The 23,152-nt window shown below is 34.2% G+C and overlaps 1 protein-coding gene across 2 annotated transcripts; it reads right to left on the bottom strand.

Annotated features, from left to right (window-relative positions):
- Positions 1-535: 535 nt before the first annotated feature.
- On the bottom strand, positions 536-13,550 carry LOC25497459 (protein ARABIDILLO 1). 2 transcript variants are annotated; one of them, XM_013592040.3, is made up of 13 exons: positions 13,450-13,550; positions 11,518-12,894; positions 10,952-11,110; positions 10,786-10,866; positions 10,552-10,683; positions 9,834-9,961; positions 8,941-9,028; positions 8,479-8,573; positions 4,313-4,376; positions 3,200-3,375; positions 2,011-2,232; positions 1,347-1,431; positions 536-1,103 (listed from the first exon to the last, which is right to left on the bottom strand). In XM_013592040.3, the coding sequence occupies exons 2-13, from the start codon at positions 12,862-12,864 to the stop codon at positions 927-929; spliced, it is 2,754 nt and encodes a 917-aa protein (XP_013447494.1). In that variant the 5' UTR covers positions 12,865-12,894; positions 13,450-13,550; the 3' UTR covers positions 536-926. The 2 variants fall into 2 exon arrangements, with proteins under 2 accessions (XP_013447494.1, XP_024626427.1); XM_024770659.2 differs by having other exon boundaries at positions 13,203-13,550.
- Positions 13,551-23,152: the final 9,602 nt, after the last annotated feature.

Consider the following 23,152-nt stretch of genomic DNA (forward strand, 5'->3'; position numbering starts at 1 on the left):
TTTTTTAAGAAACAATATTTTAAATTTCTTCCCTCAAAAAAAAAAAAAATTAAAATCTCTTTTCTGCACCTCTCAAATGTGATTCTATCTTTTGTTAACCAATTGGCTTGCAAAGTTGCAACAATATTCAACAAATAAACCTCTACATATGACCAATGTATTTACAAAGGACTAATCATAAATTTCTTGTCCCCCAACCCTCCACAGTGCTCAAATAGATGCCAAAGAATATTGAAAAATAAAATATTTTCTTGCTTCTAATTTTTTTTTTCTTGCTTCTAGTTTTATCTGATCAATAAAGGCTGTCTATTTGGAAAGCCGTTACGTTTGACAAAATCACGACATTGTAAGTTCGACGAAATCACGAAGACACGGTGATTGAGTTAAAACTCTAAAGTGTAACTTTTGCCAAAATCACACTGACCCCGTGATTATGCTAAACTCTTAGAATTGAAAAGCCAAATCAAAGCAATATTATAAATGCATATTCCACTGAGATTATATTGCAAATAAATGGGGTAATTCATAATTAAAGTAAGCCAAACACCTTTAGTAAATCTCTTAAAATAACTCTAAACTCATAATAGTACATAAATAATACATAAAAATTAATCATCAAGGCCATAGAATTTATACCAATTTGCCTAAGTCTAGTTTAGCCTTGACATCAAAATATTGTTACAAAAGAGCTAGAAATACATCTCAACATATAAGAACACTTCACTAAGAAGTTCTAAAAAAAAAAAAGTTCATAGATAAAGAGAACCACCTTGTCAATTTATAACTCGCTTCACTTTCAACAAAGATCAGTGAGCAGTGTTCTTATGGCAAGTTGGTGAATTGTGTCCATGTGAAAAATATCACAGATTCACAATGTTCAATATGGTTTTAGAAAATGAACAGTTTAAACAACAGATGCATTTGATCTACACAGCATGCTCTATATGGTGATACTCGAGATTACGAAGAACAATCCTGGCAAAGATTTTTGCTTCAAGAGGCGCAGTTGCTGCAGCGGCTGCACTGCGGAGAACTCTTGCTGCACCTGCTTTCTGCATCAGGCTGGCATGGTGCACAGCGTGTCGTCCACCAGGAATCGTAAACTATGACAGAAAGAAAAACCATATGGTGAAGTCAGAATTCAAACTCAATATAGATCGGGGTTTTAAATAATGGGTTCGGTCACGTTGTGGAGTATTGAGGTCAAATGTGCTGATACAGCCTCAAATGTGATCGCATTGTGGTTTCGGCAAATATCAAAACCATCACGCAGTGACCCTCATTGTGATGGCAGACCTTTATTTAAAACCCTAGTATAGTGAAAACCAAGCAGCTGCTATAGTTACCTGGAGAAGAGCAAATGCTGCACAAGCTTTGAGTATAGACGATGGATTTCTTAGCATAGTAACAAATCTTCCAACTTCAGCACCACTGAGGGACAATGAAAATAAAATCAGGTAAATTATCTTCGAAATAAAAAATGATGTGAGGTTGATAGGGAAAATGTGAGAGCAATGAAAGTAAGAACTATAGGAGCACAAGAAATCCCATGAATTTAGATATGTACGAGAGTGATCAGTCTAACATTTCCGCTGAATGATGCATTCTGATACAGAAAAAAGTTAAACTAAAGAATAGGTTAATATCATTTCTTACTAAGTATTTACTTCTTGGTCTAAGTTTTCATGAAGTGCGGATTCAGAATAAGATGATTGCTCAAAATTGTCAATGGCGTGACTATTGCATTGAAAATGTAAAACAGAATATTCTTTATGCCAAAACCAAGAATTAGAATACCAAAAATATCAGCTGCTGTAAATGGCTTTCTATCATGAGAAAATATGACTAAATATGAGTGAGTGACACTGGACACGACACTGGTAGTAATTTGAGAATTAAAAGTAATTGAATGTAATCATGTCACATGTATCAGTGACAAAGTTACATAGTTAGAAAGGTACAACTTCATAATAAGAGCTACTTTAAGTGGCATTAGAAGGAAAGACAAACCTGCATCTCAGATGTCCGGCTTCTAGAATGCGAGCACTTTCAGTAACCTGTGCTAGTGCTGCAGGAGCTGACGATGAAGCGGCAGCTGCAAATGCTTGTTGATTAGAAAACATACGGACGAATGCTTCAATGTGTTTCAGAGCCATTCTTCTGGCTCCATCCAAGCCCACACTCTTAGAAACACTCTCTGACATGGTGCCGACTAAAGCAAATTCATCCATTCTGCAAAACACGTCGTGATACTCAAATAATATGCGTGAAGTGGTCTATCATATAAAGTTTAATCGGTTAAACACTGCATTTCACAATTTTCAATTGCTTCCTGTTGAAATTTGGGGCCTAACTCATTCTTACAAAACCGGCTTGTAAGGTGAGGAGTGCCTCCTCTTTATAAACTCTTCTCAAGAGTTTTATCTATCCGATGTGGGACTAAATCCACCCCGTCAAAGCCAACGCAATGAAGGTGTTGGAGGCTGCAATGAAGGCTAACCAAAGGTCGCAATTTAGGCAACTAGGGGCGAACCGCGATTAAGGCGGAATTTCCAACACTTCCAATATTCATTTTACTGATGGGAGCTGGGAGAAAAAAGTAGTTATTTCTTCTCAGAACTGTATAGATTTGATATTTGTGAATGAAATGCTGTATGTTATTGCAGAAGACAAAGTACTAATCCTTATTTATACTAATAGTAGACTCCTAATGCTGATTAAGGAAATAAATTATAATAAGTGTGGAAATATATAATCTAAGTTGCTTTGAAATACTGTAAGATATTTTAATATCATTTTCTTATATTCAAACACTCTCTGTCAAACTAAAGCCTACTTGGCTTTAAGGGACTGTTTACTCTAACAACATTTTCAATATTTACTTTGTATGTGGGTGGCTGGAATAAACATTTGGTTATGGATTCCATTTCTAACTGTGATGGAGAAAATGGAAGCTAACTAGAGAGAATGCATTTCAGGAGACACTGTTATGAAACTTTTCAGAATTTTTTTAAAATATTCGATCTATTATTAACATGCATTCTCAGAAACTTCCATAAGACTTCCTCTCAAAAAAAAGAAAAAAGACTTCCGTATGACTTCTCTAATGTTAATTTTATCAGTAACAATGAACATAGGAAACACCAAAAGTAAATGCACCCTAAGTTTGTTACAAGCAGGTTTTTTATCAAATTATTACCTCCCATCAAACATGTAAGCCAAAGCCAGTGCCGCCATAAATCGTGCCATTTTTGACACTGATGAAGAGCAGAGCTCAACAAGTGCAGCTACTCCACCTTCCTCCACTATTCGTAAAGCATTACCAGGGTTGAAAGCAAGATTCCATAGCGCTCCTGCAGCCGTTTCATGAACATCCTGAAAGCGGAAAGTGGTTTCAGTTTAATCAGCATTTGACATGTCTAAAAAAATTATGGGAAAACGATGTACAGACATAAGACAATGTAAAATGCTTGTTAGACGAGAAATATAGGTGACTGGAATGCCAGAAATTGCACACTAGGATACACAGAATTACCCATTGGAGGCTAAAATATATTAAAAAATAAGAAACAAAGCATGTCCAGGTATCTGCATGGAAGCCTATTAATGCAACGAAAAGTACAACAGCACCAGCCCCTAAGACATGCTTTAGCATAATGGTTATACTTGTATGTATACCACCAATGTCATCAAGTGTGATATTCTTTTGATCATGTTATTATCACTCACAAATCAAGGAAAATAGTGGTTTGTTCAAATTGCACGACGCAAAAGTGATATAGTGCCTCTATAGTCACCATTTGACAACATTTTTCACTAAATAGCGCATCGCAGAACAATAATGATTTGTTCAAATTCCACAACCTATAGCCCCTACTTATAACACTTTTTTTATCAGCTTACAGTTAGAAAGGGTTTAGTGTATATGGGGACAATTTCTGAAACTGCAATAACTCGAGTAAATTTTTATCATAACCTATAGAAGTTGCTTTCTCAAAAGCATGAGGAAGATACTAACAACAGCCTAGTGGTTAGCAGAAATTTTAAGTTATGTCTGTTTAACTACTTGTTATAAACAACTATTATTAATACACAACCCCAAAAGAGAAAAAGGCTTGAAGAACACACCAATATAAGGGCATACAGCTACTACTCTACTATAGTCTAAAGCAACATTAAAAACTGCTAATAAGACTAGCGATGAACTAATCAATGCACGGACGGAAATGGGATAATTTTTCAGCATTGTCATGTGCTTGCTGACGTTGATCAAATAAACATATAGGCATTGGACATAAAGAAAATAAATTACCTCCGCTTCGGATCGTGCCAGTGCAATCAGAGGTGCAACGCCTCCTTCTCGTCCAATGGCAATGCTGAGCAAACAAAGACCAACATAAATGAATGTTAATATATATGTTCGAATGAAATTGTCAATTATCACTTGGGTGTTCAAACTCAAATCTATATATTAGTCAAATAAAAATAAAATGTTGTAAATCTTCCATTAAAGTAATGATGTATTAGAAAACAAGAAAGCGGGAAAAAAAATAACATACAAAAGGTGCGATGAACTAGATCATTTAGCTTATTAGAGAAACTGAGAAGTAAAGACCAGAAAAGGCCATCTACTTCTTTTTTCTCTGTTTTTGGCAAAATCATTTAGTTGGATTGGAAACTATTTATGATGCTGTCAAGAGGAGAAAAAGAAAACCATGAGTAAATTCACAATAGAGACCAAGAATATGTTGAAATTTGGGGCCTAACTCATCCTTACAAAACCGGCTTGTAAGGTGAGGAGTGCCTCCTCTTTTATAAACTCTTCTCAAGAGTGCTATCTATCCGATGTGGGACTAAATCCACCCCTCAAAGCCAACACAATGAAGGTGTTGGAGGCTGCAATGAAGGCTAACCAAAGGCCGCAATTAAGGCAACTAGGGGCGGACCGCAATTAAGGCGGAATTTCCAACAAATATATATTAATATAAATGATTGCATTCAATGAACCTAAACACTATATTGGAAAAAAAGACAAATTACACATACAACACTTGCCTTCAAGTTTGGAGCATATAGATCATGTGAATTATATTTATTGCACAAGAAGGAACGTCTCACAATTTAGTGAAGACATCTGCTAGTTGATAATTGATAGGAACCTCTACCTGATAGGATATTTTTCTCAATGAAATGATAGTCTATATGTTTTGGTCTTTCCACCACTGAAACACTAGATTGGGGGTGACATGCAAAGCTTCTTACTTGCTTGTACTTGAGTTATTTACATAATATCCCAAAAATCGAAGTTCAATCATAAGTTGATCTAATCAAACTTGGGCAGCATTCAGCATTGACAGAGACTAGGTTGTGGAAATGTGATCGAACTAAAGCACTAGTACAACTGAACTTAAGTAGAATAAGACGAGTCTCGACTATTACCTATAACCTTTAGTCGAGAGTTAGCTCTCCTTCGAACTCCATCCAGAATTGTCTATTTCGTAATAGGTTTAGTCTTTGTATTTTCTTCCTCATTGGTTGCTAGTTTAGTTACATTTCCATTTCAAAACAATAAGAATGCAAAACTACAAATGAAAATCACATAAATTGATTCTGGAAATGCTAAAACTTTCTAGTATTTATAATAATAGAAAACGAACCATTTTAAATTGCTCAATAGCCCAACATTATCAATAAACCAAACAAAACAATCACTATCCCTTCCCATAAAAGTAACTGCATAAAGTCATGGTTTCCACTGCTACATTTAAGTTGTCAACAACTGTTCTTTCCAATAGCGCATCCAAACTTGATTGAATCACTGAAAGACTTCATGCTTGCAACTAACCAAAATCCTTCATGCGGTGTTTCTTTATTCAAGTGAAAAAATTATTCTGATAGATTTTAGGTACTGGATTACAGATATGTTAAGGCATATGGTGAACCCGAGTGTTTGAACTACACAATGAAGTCTGTTTTGTGTAGGCTTAATGCAATAAATGCAAATAATATAGCATTAACTAGAACAATATCAAAGATCCTAATCATTTTTTCAACACCCCATCATGCTGGAGCAGATAAATCATATGCACCAAGCTATAGTTTATCGAGAACTCCTCAAGGACTCGGGAAAACATGTGTCAATTGATCATTTGAGCCAATAAAATTAGTGATTTCTACACATTGATGAAATGACAATCTATCTCAATATGCTTAGTTCTCTCATGGAATACTGAATCTTAGGCAACATGCAAAGCAACTTGATCATCACAAATGAGAGTAACCTGTGTAACCTCTCCAAATCTAAGTTCCCAAAGTAACTGCTTGAGTCATGTGAGTTGCTATTCTGTTAGGCACACGATCTAGCAACAACATTCTGCTTCCTACTTTTCCAAGAGACGAGGTTGCCCCCCAATGAGTATACAATATCCAAAACTGGATCTCCTGTCTGCAGGAGAGCTTTTCCAATCAACATGAGTATCCCTATCCCACATCTCAAGTATGACCATGGTTCTCATAAATGATACCTTCTCTTTGAGCTTCCTTCATGCACTTCAGAATGTGAATAACGACAACCCAAAGTTCTTTATTAGGTTAATTAAGAAATTGACTTACCACACTAACAGCGAAGGAGATATATGGGCAAATGATAGTGAGGTAATTTAGATTGCCTGCTAATCTTCTATATCCTTCTGGATCTGAGAGTGGCTCCCCTTGATTTGGTAGAAGCTTGACATTGGGATACATAGCAGTGTCGGCAGGTTTAGCATTCATCAAACTTGTTTCCTCTAGAACGTCAATGAAATAATTTCTGTGAAATTACAAGACCGTCCTTGGATTTTGCCACCTCTATCCCCCAACAAATGCTTTAGTCTGCCAAGATCTTTTGTCTGAAAATGGTGACAAATATGTTGATTTATCTGAGCAATACCATGATGGATCACTGCCAATAATGACAACAACATACAGAACAAAGTAAATGCCAACTATGGTTGAATGGCAATAGGAAACTGAGTGATCTGACTCACTTTTAATCACACCAAACTACTAAACAACATTGCTAAATCTTCTAAATCATGCTCGAGGAGATTGTTTAAGGTCATATAGAAACATGGGTAAGCAGAAAAATAGCCTAGTAGACTCCCCTATAGCAACAAATCTAAGATGTTTCTCCATATAAACTTCGTCAATTAGATCCCAATGGAAGAAAGCATTCTTAATATCAAGTTGATGAAGAAGCTAATGCCGAATAGCAGCCATGGACAAGAACAAGCGAACAGATGTCATTTTCGATACTTGGAAAAAGGTATCTCCATAATCCAAGCCAGATACATGTGTATATCATTTAGCAACTAGTCTTGTCAGGACCAACTTTAATTGTGAAAACCAACTAACATCCCAAGTCCCACATTTCTTCAACCATAGCCTGTCCCCACCCAAGATCAAAAAGAGCTTCACCTGCAATTTAGGAATAGACACAGAAGAGAGGGCAGAAAGACAAGCAAAATGCATAGATGACAGACGATGATAGCTCAAATTGACATAATGAAGAGAAGGATTACGAGTAGACCAAATACCTTTTCTGAGTGCAATAGGAAGATCTAATGTAGGTGTTAGGGCCGGAGAAGGCAGTAGAGTTGGAAGGGAATCCACGAGTGTGTGTTGTACGTGGAGGAACAGTCACGGGTTGGAAGTTTCCGACAATGATGGACTTGTAAGTTGGAAGGAGCAAAGAGAAGGATTCGCTCGAACCTGGGGCATTACTGCAGAGTGTACTCGACAATGACAGGAGCAATGCCACATCAGACGAGACCGTATAGCTTTGCAGATTGGGGGAATGACAACAATAACCCTTTCTGATTCGCAGACACATTGGAAGCAGCGGAAAGGGCTTCAATCACACTGGCATACGCTCGGAAAGTTTTTTGCGAGCCAGAGCTTCAAGTCGCACTTGAAAGTGCATTAAAGGTTTGATGGCGGCGTAATTATGGGACTCGATTGGGAGATGCCAGTTCTGGTGGTGAGATCAGTTGTAAAAATTGTCACTGGAACAAGGGGCAGCAGACGGTGGCAGCTGCTGCCATAGGCCCTTGACAGCTGACAGACATATGGTGAAACGGTGTGTTTGAACTAGACAATGGAGTCTTGTTTATAGGCCTAAATGCTCAATGCAGTAATACAAATAAATATAATGATTGCTCAAGCTGGAAAAAGGCCTATCGGAACATAGAATCCGATACGTTTGTGCCATCGGAAATTATCTTCCGATATATGGGGGGCTTCTTCCAGCAATGTGGGGGCCAATAGAGCAATTCCCAATAAATATAGGATCATTACAAAGATCCTAATCATATTTTCCCGTTGACTGGTTGGCTACTCCAATAGTCCATATATGAAAGAGTTCTAAGAGAATGTCTCAACGATAAAGATTCACAAGAGCAATATTGAAAGGAATGAAATATAAATGGAACTGTAAGGTACCTGTTGGCTTCAGAAACTGACAATCCCCATAGCGCACCAGCAGCCCTCTCTTGAAGACCAGCGGAAGCATTAGAACAGGATTGAGCAAGAGTAACCTACATAAACCACCATGTAAAATCATAAATATATGAACATTTTAGTCTCTACAATGTTAAATGCTATTGTAAACAAATTACATGAGATCCATAAAAAGATTGATTTTATTTTGGAAAAAGATAAATAATTTGAATTAACTTTCAATTTAGTCCTTAAAGCATCACTCTCTCTCCAATTTAGTCTTTAAAATATAAAAAAATAAAAAATAAGAAATCCCTAAACTATATGAAAATTCATCATGTTAGTCTCTTAACATATTAATAGCAGGGACTAAGGAGACGCTTTTCATATACTAGAGGGAACACTTATTAGTTTATATACTTTACAAAGAAAAAAGAAGTTAGCTAAGCAAAGCACAAAACATACCAAAGCTTGAACTCCACCAGCTGCTGCAATGGCCTCTCGATTTCTATCGTCAAATGACAAATTCCAAAGTGCACCAGCAGCTTCTTGCCTATAGAAATATGACAAAATGTGAAATCAACATAGGAACAAATGTAATATTTTTGCAGGTACAAGAGTACATGACAAAGAGAAGCACTGGAAGGAAAATTGTCAAGAACCAACTATCTCAAAAGCATAAGCTATGAATGATGTTATACTCCTATTAACATTTCACAACACACGCCACATGTAAGAACGCTTTAGGTTTGAAGTGGGGTTAATTCAAAGGTTGTGCGTCAATCTTTTTTATTTATAAAAATGAGAGTGAGAAGGATTCAACTCTAAGCAATTGTCATAACCAATTGTATTGTTAGGTGAAACCACATGAATGGTTTGATACTTTCATAACATTTCTAATATCAATGGACTTAGTGACAAACTTCAATTGTGCACGCAGGGAGACAACTTGACTCAAAACCTAGCAGCAATGTCCCTTAGTCTTTTCACTTATTTGTTCCTCACTTGAACCAGTGTTGTCAATTGTGAATCACGGAAAATAGCGGTTTGTTCAAATTCCACTATGCTACAATGCCATAACGACTATCTGACAAGTGACAACACTTGTGGAACAGCAGTGGTCCTTGGCAGAATATTAAACACAATTAACAAATAAGAAAGCCATCAAAGAACAAATATTATGATCCTTGTTTTTATGTATCAAATTATTAAGAGCATCATTGGCAAAATACATTTTCTACATGTTTCCTCTATCTCCCTTTTCTAGTATCTATCTAATTCCTATATACTCAATAAAGGCATAAGAAAGTAATAGGGCAGTAAACCGACACAAATGTAAAAAACAAATAGAAGATTACCTGACACCCTCATGGGCAGAACGCGTAAGTTGAACAAGAGCCTCGAGAGCACCTGCTTCTTGTCCAACAGCAGCATTGTTACTGTTGCTATCTCCATGAGCAGCTAAATTTGCTAATGCACGAGCAGCCTAGTGTTTAAGGAACAATAGAAGCACCTCTTAGCTAAGGTAGATCACAAATAAGGCATGCATTTTATTTCCTAAATGCGGAGATGATCAATGACCAGAATGGACCACAATGTTGACCACATTTCCATCAAAATTTAAATGAAATGTTGAAAACAATCCCTTTTCTCTCAATACAAATAAACACGCGCGCGCGCACACATAAAAAAAAATTATACCTTCACAAATGTAAAATGTGCAAAGTTCAATGATAGGAAAACACAAGATAGAAAATAACTCCACCGGAATTGGATAGCCGTGTTATAGAATGAATCCAAAAATCGAATAAGAATAATAAAGGGACTTGAGCATTTCTAAGCCTTACAACTTCCAAGGAATAGAAGCTACAAATCAATTCAACCATTTCTACAATATCTGTCCCATAAAAAGACTCCCTCGCAAAAAGGAAATAACAATTACTTATCATTAACGAATAAAAACAACTAATATGAGTCCCAATCTTCAATTGGCAGACATTATCAACCTAATAAAGTAGCTTCAAAGATTTTAGTAACAAAAATAGATGATACCCAAATTATAGAGAGTATTACTACCTGCTCTTGCACTCCCTCGAATTTGCAGTGACGAGCGAGCATCACTAGAGCATGTACACCTCCTGCTAACGCAACCTCTGTACTGCACTTGTCATCAGCAGCCAAATTAGCCAATGCACCGGCTGCACGTTCCTGAAAAAACAAAATTATTGTAAAACAACAACTTCTATTGTTGAACATATGAAGCAAGAAAGGCACTAAACACGATCACAATCATAAAATGAAGAAACTTACCAATACTCCATCTCCAGTAGAGGACCACTTGAATATAAGATCCACTAAAGCTTGTACTCCACCAGCTTCTGCAATGGCACCCTATGATGGAAGCCACTTCAGCTTTTACTTCAAACCGTACGCATTAAATTTCAAAAGAAAAATCAAATCAGATACAAAATCTAACCTTGTGCTCTTCTCCAACAGAGAGATTCCATAATCCTCCAGCAGCCTCTTCAGCCACCAGTTTGTTCATTGACCTAGCCAAACTAGCGAGGATCTCAATCCCGCCCTCTTCAGCAACCGCCTTGGCTACATTGGCATTCACGGACAAATTTGCAATAGCCTGTAAATTGAGAAGGTTCAGAGAATACAAAAGCAGATATTCATCAGTCAAGGTTTTTCTTTGGTCAGATTTGTAAGCAAAACATTCAAAGACATCACACAGTGAACATAAACTGCACAATGGGTATGCATGCAAAAGGCATTGGCTATTGAGAGCTATTTAGCCCCGACACTTCAAATTGGAGGTGTGTCCGGTATCTCACACGACACCGACACAAGTTTACATTCAATTATTCCATTTTTTAAAATAATCATCGGTGTCACTGTGTCAGTGTCGTGTCAAGTGTCTATGCTTCATAATCGAGAATACTAACAAATAAGTATCAGTTTTTCCAACAATATATACAAGTAAAAGTTATTAGAAATGGTCAGATGGACCAGACAGATACAAATGGAAAGAGAGAATACCTTAGCTGCCTCAGACTGAAGCCCTTCCCTGTATGATTTTGCAAGGCCAAGAAGGAGGCGTATACCACCATCTCGCATAACTGCTTCAGCCCTTCCACAATCGATGCTAGCATTTTCATCATCAATTACAACAAAAGTTGCAAGACCTGTGGCCGCCCTCTCCTGAACATCCTCTTGAGAACTCTGCATAAGACTAAGCAAGAGGGAGGCGCCTTGTTCAACCCAAAAATTATCAAGACCACCCTGTTGAGGGCTCTCAGCAGAACGCAAAAGTATATGGGATAGCATCCATTCAAGCCAAGGTATGATTTCATCAAGGCCCTTATCATTGTAAGTCTTTGAAGTCCTCCAGTCCAAGAACACATTCTTTCCTCTATTTGTATTATCAGAAAATAAAGAAGCTAGTCCTTTAAAAATATCGGTTGATAGGGAAATCAACAACTTGTTCTTATATTTACTAGCAGAAAAGCTAGTCTCTTCTTCAAGGATAGGACAATTCAAAGCAATCAAAACCCTCAAACTTGGTGATGAGGATAACAATCTTGAAACAGCAGACGGACCGATATCAGTTCTTGAAACATCTAATCCAATCAGGTTAGGAAGCTTAAGATTCGTAACCACACTCCACTTCATATTTGGTGTCCCCGCAACAGAAAGGAAACGAACCGATTGCACATTTCCCAATGAAAGCTCGTCAACACTCAGGCAGTCGATGAACCCGATATCGGTCAACTTTGGACAATAGTTAGCCAATGCATTAATAGCATCGGCATTCACATCCCTAATGCCCGAGAGCCTGAGTTTCATCAAACTTGGACAGCAATGAGCTATTGCTCGTATAGCATCACTAGTGACTTTATCACAAAAATCTGGTCCAAGCACAAGACTCTCAAGTAACTCATGCCGTGCCACAACCACAGCAAGAGTTGCATCAGTCATCTTCCTGCAACCGTCACCACTTATTTCGCATAAATTCTTAGCTCGAAGATAAAGTAATGCATCAGCAGAATCCGCGCCACGAAACCTAAGCTTCTGAAGATGCACGCATCTAGAAGCAAGTGAAGCTGCAACATTGGCATCAAACTTGTGCGAACGAAGATCCAAAGAACTCCACAAACACGGAGAGTTACCGAGAACCCTCCATGTCTTACAAGTTGCTGATAAACTAGCTCGATCGCGATAACTCAAACATGACAATAGCTGAATTACTGTATCATCAGGCAAACACCTCCAATCAACAACTCCTCCCGCTTCCAAATCCGCTACCTCGTCTTGAATTTCCGGGCAACTCGAAACCGCATTTCCTTTGCCTTTTCTTGCCACTTTCCTCCTCACTCTACGGCTCATATTTCAAAAGAGTCACACCAAATTCAACACCTACACATTCAAACACAAAAACAAACAATCTCAATACCACTGAATCAATTCACTGAATTCACCAACAAAACAACCTCAAATTCACAAATCCAAAAACCATACAACCCTTCAATATAGAACAACCCTGTCACCCTAAAAAACCCTAATCATACATCAAAATCAATCAAATTAAACACAAATAAACACTACTAAGAATCAAGAAAACAAAACAACCCAATTCAATATACAACAAAATAAACAAAACCCACAATTTATATCAAGCTAAAAACACATAAAACCAATAAAAAAATTGTCTTTATTTCTCAAACCTTGAGCTCAAGCTATATGGTTGAAACCGCAAATCAGATGCATTTAAAACGAATTGCAATGAAATCAATGAACAAAAGGGTAGTGAAAATCGAAGCTGGTTGAAAAGGGTGAAGAGAATTGAACCTAGACCCTAGAAAGGGTCAAGGTTATGAATGGAAAAGCTTCGAACGAAGAAGTGAAAGGGGTAAGGGGTGATTGAGATGAGGAATATGGTTGATGAAGGGTAGAGAGAGAAAGAGAATGTACCTAGAGAGAGATAGAGAATTACAGCATTAGGGACGAAGAAGAAGAGAGAATGGGGAAAAATGAGAACAATAAACCTATATGAATGAAACTACAGCTCATAAAATCAGCAATTTTGTATCTATATATATTTTTTGCTATACATATTTTTGTGTATTTCTACGCAATATCAACATTAGGTCGGTCCGAGTTGAATGATATATGATCTTTTAAACAATATTTTAGATTTGAGTCTTGTGGATGGAAAAACGTGGTTGGGAGGAGAGATTCCATTAAATGTGGTTGGTGAGATTTCTCGATAGAAACTAGGCGATGATAAAGTCGGTGGATACATTATATGTTAGTCGTTATGGTTGAATGCAGAGAATAGTTTGTGATTCTTTCGTGATCCATGACACAGGAGAGGAGATCCTGCTAAAGGTGGTTAGTTAGGGTTTTTTTGTGAGCAGGTGGTTAGTTAGGTTTCTCGACAAAAATTAAACAGTAAAAAATTTGGCGGATATTTTGCATCAATCACGGGGTCACAAGACAAAGTATATATTGGTCTTTATTGTTGAATACAAAGAATCGTCTGGGATCCTTCCCTTGATCCATGACATGGGAGAGGAGATCCCATTAAGGGTGGTTAGGTTTTTCAGCAAAAATTTAATGACAAAGTTTGTCGATATTTTGCATCAGTAACGGGGTGACAAGAAAAAGTATAGATTGGTCTTTATTGTTGAATGCAAGGAATGGTTTGGGATCTTCCCTTGATCCATGGCACGATGGGAGAGATCTCACTATAAGTTAGGTTTTTCAGGAAGAATTAAACACTGACAAAGTTGGTACATATTTTGCATCAATAACATGGGAAAAATATTTGTCTTCATAGTTAAATGCGAAAAATAACATGAGATTCTTCGCTTAATCCACGACACGAGATGTCAAGTTCACGTTTTTCATCTTTATCACGAGGTTAATGTGTGTTGATGCTAATACTACTAAAACAAGGTATCTCAACCCATAAAGTAGAGTGATGAATGATATAATTATGAGTCAAAAAGATGAAGGATTTAGATTTAATTGATGGTATGACCAAATATTAATGTAATAAACTTATTTGGTATTTATTAAATATACCAAATATGCAATAAAATAAAATTTATAAAATTTTAGAATTAACTAGTATCGTATCAATATGGGTCATAAGTAGTTTTTTTTATATCCATATTATGTCATTAGAGTATAGCGGTGCTAAACGCTAAGTAGATTGGCAAAATAAAAATAAGAGAAATATGATAAGAGTTTGTAGCATCAAACAAACCTTGAATTGAATTGACAAGACTAATCATTGAGGCATGAGGCATGTTGAATGAGATGTTATTGTTAGCCATCTAGATAGTGTCAATAAATGATTTGAATTCACACCCAAACGTCACTGATTTAGGGTTTATGCATGTATGATATTATATGGTGAAGAATGAAGACTTACATGAATTATCAGCAATATCCATAATATACAACTTCTTTTGAAAAGCAAAAACACAAACACTTCATATTTAAGTGTACTTAACTTGAAGCACAAATGAGATGAGTGATCTCTTAAGAATTATTTTTAGAAGCCTTCAAGATAAGTCGGGGTGTTCTAAATGTTATAAAAGTAGGTCATCTCTCAGTACATTATTGTTTAGCAACACATAAAATAAAATTGGTGGCCACATAATAATTAAAATTTGATGATGGCATAAAGTAATCTTTGTAAGAACCAATTTGATCTGGTTACAATAACTCACCTTAGATTTTGATGATAACAAAGCAAGCAAAGAAAATAAACGTCATTGTCCAATGTTCTATTTGCAAAGGAATAATTTGTCTATTAATTATTGCTTCAAGTGTGCAGAATTCAAGCCTTTCAACAAATCTAAACAAGATAGCTAAACACAAGTTTAATAGAAGATTCAAGGAATCCATAATATCATATGCAGATTAGTCGTCCGAGTATGAACATAAAGAAGGTGGTTTACAAGCTCAAGACAAGTTGATCACTCTAAGCAACATGTTCTTTGGTCAACGCAAAATCATGAATGAGCCAAATCATTGTATGTGCCTAAGCAAACCTCAGATCATAAGCACGCAAGGAAATGAGATAAATTGTTTGGACGTGACGATCTTCTGGACAACCTAAACTCAACAAAGTGAAGACCAAACATTTTGCTTGAGCAATCCTCAGGATGATCCTCAATGAAACAAATCAAGCAATCATCTAGACTAAACTGAAGATTAAATCTCAAAAGCATGAAGTGTTCATTCCAAAAGATCCTCTAAAGTATAAGGATGTGAATCTCTAAAAACCATTCATCTTAAAGATATCACATTAAAACTAAAAACAAAAAAACAAAAATAAAAACAACGGTAAAAAAGTAGAGAATCGTACAATCTGTACGAATATCCAACGAATTTTTTCTATCCAAATTTGTTTTGTTATCTCATGTCTATTTTCTCAGCAGTAGCATTCTCTTCACTCAGCTACACCTAAATTGTGTTTGCCCTTGTCTTCTCTCAGCTACACCTTCAAAAGATAAAAAGATGTGTTCTACTTGATAGAGAAAAGCAAGAAAAAGTCAAGGATGTGATTTAAGAACTTATTTGAAATCCTCTCAAGTGAGAGTAATTTAGATCATGTGTGAATCAATCGAGTAGTTGTAAGTACTCTTGAATTTATATGTGATTATGTTGAACCAAAGTGAGTTTTAGAATAATGCTACTAAGATTTTGATGATAATAATGTATAGAAGAACAATTGGATATTCTATTGTTTGTTCAAGTGTGCATGTTCATAGAATATAATTCCGACTCTAAAAGAGTGTGGTCTAAAAACTAAAGAGAAAATCTAAAGCCCAAAACAAATTTTGATGACAAGACTCTGATGGTCAACAAAAAGTCAATTTAGTATGCATCAAGTCATAAAAACAAGCTCTAACTTGAAGGCTAGCTCTTAAGGGTGAAATCATGGTCAATTCTCTGAAGATTATATGACCAATTTCTTCTTCTTCTCATGGAACGTCGTTTTTTATGTTTTGTAGTACGTTTTTTCTCTGCTAAATTAAATGAAGACCACGTTGCAGAAAAGTACAAAGCCTTAGAGGCAAAGAAATTTTGTAGTGTTATTCAACATAATTATCCTTTAGAGGCAAAGATTTAAAACGTGAAGAAAGCTTGTGATGCATTGGCCAATCTCTTCAACAATGATTCTAGTCATTTATCCTATAAAAGCACCCAGAGCGTTAAAAGAACTAAGAGATTCACATGTTTTCAAACTATGCAAAAACTCTATTTGAATCTAAAGCACAAAAACACTTGAAAAAATTGTTAAAAACTTTATATCCTAGAAATTCTTAAGTGATTAGAAATCAATTTAGCTTAATTTAGTTTACCACTCTGAGCCTGAAGTGTAAACACCAATCAATTTATTTGTAAACTTTGATTGTAGAAGTTCTCAATAAGAGGCATGAAATCTTATACGTGTATGTCTAAGTAAATTATAATATTGTGTGATTATAGTGGAAAAGTCTCTCAAGTGTGAAGGGATTGGACGTAATCCCAGATTTGGGGTGAACCAAGATAAATATTTGTGTTAATCTCTTCCCTCTTTATATGTTTGTCTTTTGCATCCTCTAATCAGTTTTTAACTTAGAAAATATTTTCAAAAAAAAAAAAAAACCAATATAATTCAACCTCAATTCTTGTGTTTTTCTCACCTTCATATTATATTTATTATCCTCTCTTATGATGTGTTTGATGATGAGAAGAAATCGAGAAGATAGAAAGAGATGAGAGAGAGAGAGAGAGAGAGAGGGGGGGGGGGGGGGGGGGGGGAGTGATAGAAGAGAGAAAGATGTGAGAAATAGAGGTGATTCGATGCATTATTTGGTATAAAAAAATGAGAGAAATAAATTGAAGTGTTGGTTATTTATAGGGTTAATGGTGTTTTACCCCCTGTAAAATATTTTTCTGATTTACCCCCTATAAAAGTTTTTTTTTCATAATACCCTCTTAATAGGCCATACAAAAACCAAAATTTTTGAAAAAAATTTATAGGGGGTAAATTAAAAAAAATATTTTACAGATGGTAAATCCGGAAGTGACCTATATTACAGGGGGGTAAAAACCTATTAACCCTATATAAGAACTAAAATACCCTAGCAATAAAAACTTCTCATTAAATTTATTTGGTACTATATAATTATATTATAAAATGGTCTTTATGTGTTAAATCATTAGTTAACTCATTTAAGATGAATCGAAGTGATAAATCCACTTTCTTGAATAAAACCACATCTTTTTTAATTCACTCAAAAAAATTACAAAATAAAAAAATCAATTGTTGGTTCAGATATTTACTTTGTTGTTCATCAAAAAATAAACATTCTCTATGTAGTACTAGTATTATAACTTCTCACCAGATTTCAGTCCTTCTTCGAAAAGCAACGCAATTTTTACTTTGGCCATTTTTGTTATGCAAACTTTGTAAATTGAATGTATTAAAAATGAAGCAAATTTGGAAAATAAAAAAGATATTGTCTTTCTCCTCCGTTCCTTCGCGTACGAGGAGAAATAAAAAGATTGTGGGTACCACCATTCTTTCTTCTCTCTTTACAACTTTTACGTAAGCCAACGAAAGAAAACTAATATCTCTCTCTAAATTCTCTCTTAGAAACCTATATCTCCCCTATTTCACCTACACTACACATATAATTAAAAATTTATGATCCAAGAAACGACCCCGTCCAATATTGAAAACCCTTTTCAATAGTTTGGATAAATTATAAACACTTGGGGTAGTTTGAAGAAACTTTAAACAATTGGACCTCGTGGACTTGAGAAGCCATAGTAAACTAGTCTAAGTCATAATCATTGTTGGGTAACCAATCATGGTTAGACAACCGGAGTAAGCGATAGGAGTGATGAACTTATAAAATATTGATGCTTCGTGAAATATTGGGGTGGATACTTTGAGTACTATAATTTCGGGTTAAAGTGAAGGAAGTCTCTCGTGTGAACGGTAAAGTCACTTTGTATATGGTTGATAGGACTAGTCATCGTGTTTATGTTGAACAATTAAAAACATATTGTGTCATTCTCTTCCCCCCTCCTCTCTCTCTCTCTCTCTCTCTCTCTCTCTCTATATATATATATATATATATATATATATATATATATATATATATATATATATATAGACACACACACACTATATTAGTTCTGATGAACATTATTCACTCACTTTTGAAACTTATACGATTTTGGAAAATGATCTATAATTAGGTCAATCATGTTTATTAGAATTGGACAATAGAGTGATTGTACCAGCCAAAACTCATCTACGTATTATTGTAACATTTGTTGATGTACCTCATAGTTGGGTTGTACATTTCGTAGGTGTTACATGTGATGTTGTACTTGGTCGTTAAAATCAGATCTCTATTTTAGTACAAAGACATGGGGTTTATTATGGTCATATAAGTGTGTGTGTGTGTGTGTGTGTGTGTATATATATATATATTGATTTGCATTTTGTTTGACACATGTTCTTTATGGTTGAACTTCTCGTTGTTCTTTTGGTATCAAATGAAGTTAAATATTTTGATAAAGAACCTGTGTATTTTACATTTAACTCCAAGAAAAGTTTTTCATAATGAAATTTTAAGTTGGAATATTTAAAACAAAAGAATTTTCTAAAAAAAAAAAAAAAAAACAGAATTCAAAACCCTTTTTCTTATATTTTTTCCAACTTCAATCTCCATCAGGCATGTAATCAAGCTGAGGTTGGTGTAGATAGTAGGTCCCGCTGTCACCATTTTCGATAGATTAACTTCTTGTCTCCTCTCAATAATTGTGTGAGGAACATTCCCTCTGAGTTTTAAATAAATTTATCAACATGAGGTATTTATAGATATTAAATGTTCATGTATTTATTTAATATAACATTTTTTCTATTTATAAACTCTGTTGAAAGAAAAAAATAATTAGAGAGAGTAAAAAGTATTGCTTACACTAGTCAAACAACGTAGCAATTCATTTGTCGATATGAAACTCAATCTCATTAGACAAAAAAGAAACTTTGATAAATATACAAGAAATAAACTGAAATTCATACATAAATTTACAATGTGTTGAAAACAATACAAATAACAACATAATCGTAGAACTTGTTTAAATATGTTAAACAAATAAAAAAATACCTTATCACTGCAAACCATCTTGCCATACAAACATAATCGTAGAATGAACATATTTAAGATTCATGTATGATATTTATGGTGAATTTTTTTTGAAGAAGAATTGGCATTACAAATGTCATACAATAGAGTAAAGTGTTCCTAATTAACTTAGCAATTAATATTAGTTAACAAAAACATAACAACATAATATAGGATACTAGACTTAGGTTTAAACATATTATTTGAACCTAAAATTAGACAATTTAAGTCTATTTATGTTAAATTCCCCGAGTAAAAAGTAGGGAAAGAAATTCCACCAATTAAAGCAATGACTTCTAATGTTAAATTAGCTATTTATTTGTACAAGTATTCCTTATATAAAAAATTAATAAATCAAAAAAGATGTCTTCCTAGTAGGATGAAGACAATTGTTCCATATAATTAGCTTGATATGAATGAGTTTACGCTTACCCTTGAAGATAGGAAAATCAAATTACTCAAAGGGAATTGATCGTAAGTTCAAGACAATGATATTATACAAAAAGGATATCATGTTACTCATAATTAATCTTATAAAAACTCTTTGCATTTTATCAGACTAATACATTGACTAGAAGCTTCACCATAACTTTGAATTTAAGTTTCACAACTTCAACATTTTTCTTTGCACATTTACAAAATAACAAGATATCCTCACCGTAAAAGGCATGATTAGACAATGTCATAATTTTTATACCAATTGTGAAAAAACTTTAATTTCTAAGCAGATTGAATAATCAAATCCAATTGTTCACACGTGAAATTTCTATCATAATTCTAATTTGATTTAATATTGTCAATAGATTTTTTGAGTGGCTTTAATCGAGTAACAACAATTTCCTATAAGTTAACACACTAGATATCTAATCTAACTTGTTTAGTAATGGTATAATAGATTAAGTGTTGAATTGAATTGATTACTTGTTAAGATTGGCAAGAAAATTTAGTTTAAAATAATTTGATCTCATTCCAATCCTTAACTAATGATCCATTAACTTGATTTTAATCCACTTGGTCAAACTAAAACCCATTTAAACTAGTGATCATACTAGTTGAATTTTAATTTATAAAGGGATAAATTATATTGAAGACATGACCTAAACTATCACGTTAGCTTCAGAAGTCCATGTCATCTCTAAACTTAAAAGCATATCATCGAATTGATGTTTAGAAACAAAGTAGATAACTTTTATCTATGAGATAGCATATTTAGGATATGTTTCTCTTTATTTCTAACATTTTTCTACAAGCATTTTTTGTGGGATATTTCTTGATATTCAGGGAAAAATCATTTACTTAAGGTGCTTGAATATGAATTGGTGTTTATGGATGTATATATTTGTAAGATTGAATCAATGTTTTAAGATATGAAGTATTGTGATATACAACAAAGTTGATGAATATTGATGATGAACTTAGAAATATATTGATAACTTTATGAAATTCATAACGTTATTTTAATTATTGGTCGCCAGATGCCCAAAATAATATAGAACCTTCAACTAAAATTATATGGGTATACCCTATTTTTACCATGTTATTATAAGTTTCTAAATTTCCGCAACCAAAATAACCATATTATATTACACTATCATTACAGGGGATAAATTTTTTGGATTAATCAATAAAGCTTCATTCTATGTTATTACACTATTACATAAATGTTCTTTGCCTTATTTTATTTTTTTATTCATTTTATGATTTACTTACGTATTTTAGCAAGTGAAACATGAATGTGTTTTGGTTTTTCTTAATTTTTATTTATTGCATTTGAAGTCATGGATAACAATGAATAGTGATTCATTTATGGAAACTATTGATGAAGAGGTGGATGATGATTTGGTTATGTTTGATGGTCATCCTGTTGTTGTTGATGGGAATAACACCGAAGAAAAATGTACTAATACAACAAGGGTTGGTTCATCAAATGTTAATCTGGAAACACCAATCATTTAAAATGTCATATTCCTAAATGTCATAAAAATTTCAAAGAATCATGATGTGGGGGTGTTGGATGATAACATAAGATTTTTGAAGCAGTGGAAATTTGTCATTGCGGCTTGCATAAATTCACTTTCTAAAAGCATTATTAACATTAAGTATGATCTTCCTTTTTGTTTCACTGAGTATGATGGAATGAATGAAACAAACAAAGTATTAAATCCTGATTTTGTATCGATTAGGAGAAATACGGTAACATCCCAAGATTTAAGAACAAAATAATAATAATAATAATGATAAAAGAAATTTGAGAGAGTAATATGATAAATTATAAATTTAAAATTGATGGGATTGATATATCTAAATTAGATCAAATGACTTACTATAATTCATTCTTACATTAGTAATCAATATAACTACCATTACAAATGATATACTTAAGAGGAGCGTAGAAAATTTGTTGAGAGAAATAAGGGTGCTTCCATATGTGTACCGTATATTATAGTTGCTATTATAATGGCTAGTTTCTACTAAAGTTTGAAAGAAAAAAAAAAATCTATCGATTTGAAAACACAAACATACCACACACATATATATAAATATAAGGATGAACTCCAATAACATAAGCCAAGCAAAGGAAGGACAAAAACATAGAAGAGAGAACTCAGGAAAGGAACAATAATCAAACAACATTTGAGTTTAGATTCAACTCTAATTTAAAAGGTGAGTAATCACACCATTTAACTCTTCCATGGTATATTGATTTTGAAAAGAATTACAATTTATTTGAATGATTTATTTGATGAAAACCTAACACTATAAAATTGCAAATTTTATGAATTTCAATTATTTAGTTTCTTAATTGTCAATGCACTTTTATGTATCGATGGGGTTTTTTGAAATTATTTATATAGGTGCCTATGCATATAGTTGCTTTGATCTATAGATTGGAATAGATACAATAAATGAGTTATTCATACGGAAATTTTTATGCATAAATAATAATGAAAGAACTGTAGAGTGGCTTATACATAAGATTGTTGATATTAGATCGGAATTTGAAGAAGCAAATGAGAAAGCTAGGTTAATATTTCTTGTTTCAGACTTTTTATTGTGATGTCTTGGAATTGTGACAGTTTAATGTACATTTACGTCCACTAGATTTATATTCATGCATATGTTCTCTTAATGATCGTTTATATTTTTGGCTGGAGTAATATATACATATCGATTGAAGAGTTGCTGCTATTTCAGACCAAAAGAAGATATTCTATTGTCAAAGTGGTTTTATAAAGATAATTGTTATAATGAAAATTATTTCTACTATTTTTAAATGTATTTAGAAGAGCTTTATGCTCCATACAGATGTGTCTTTGACACCACAATTACTTGCCTAGATGAGCTATGTGCTCTATTTGGATGGGTCTGGTACCCTATAGTTACTTACCTAGATGAGCTATGTGTTTCATATAGATGAGTCTTGTACTCCACTTTGTGCTTCATATGGATGGGTCTTATACCCCATA

This window comes from Medicago truncatula, chromosome 7 (genome assembly GCF_003473485.1).
Source record: "Medicago truncatula cultivar Jemalong A17 chromosome 7, MtrunA17r5.0-ANR, whole genome shotgun sequence".
Classification (NCBI taxonomy): domain Eukaryota; kingdom Viridiplantae; phylum Streptophyta; class Magnoliopsida; order Fabales; family Fabaceae; genus Medicago; species Medicago truncatula.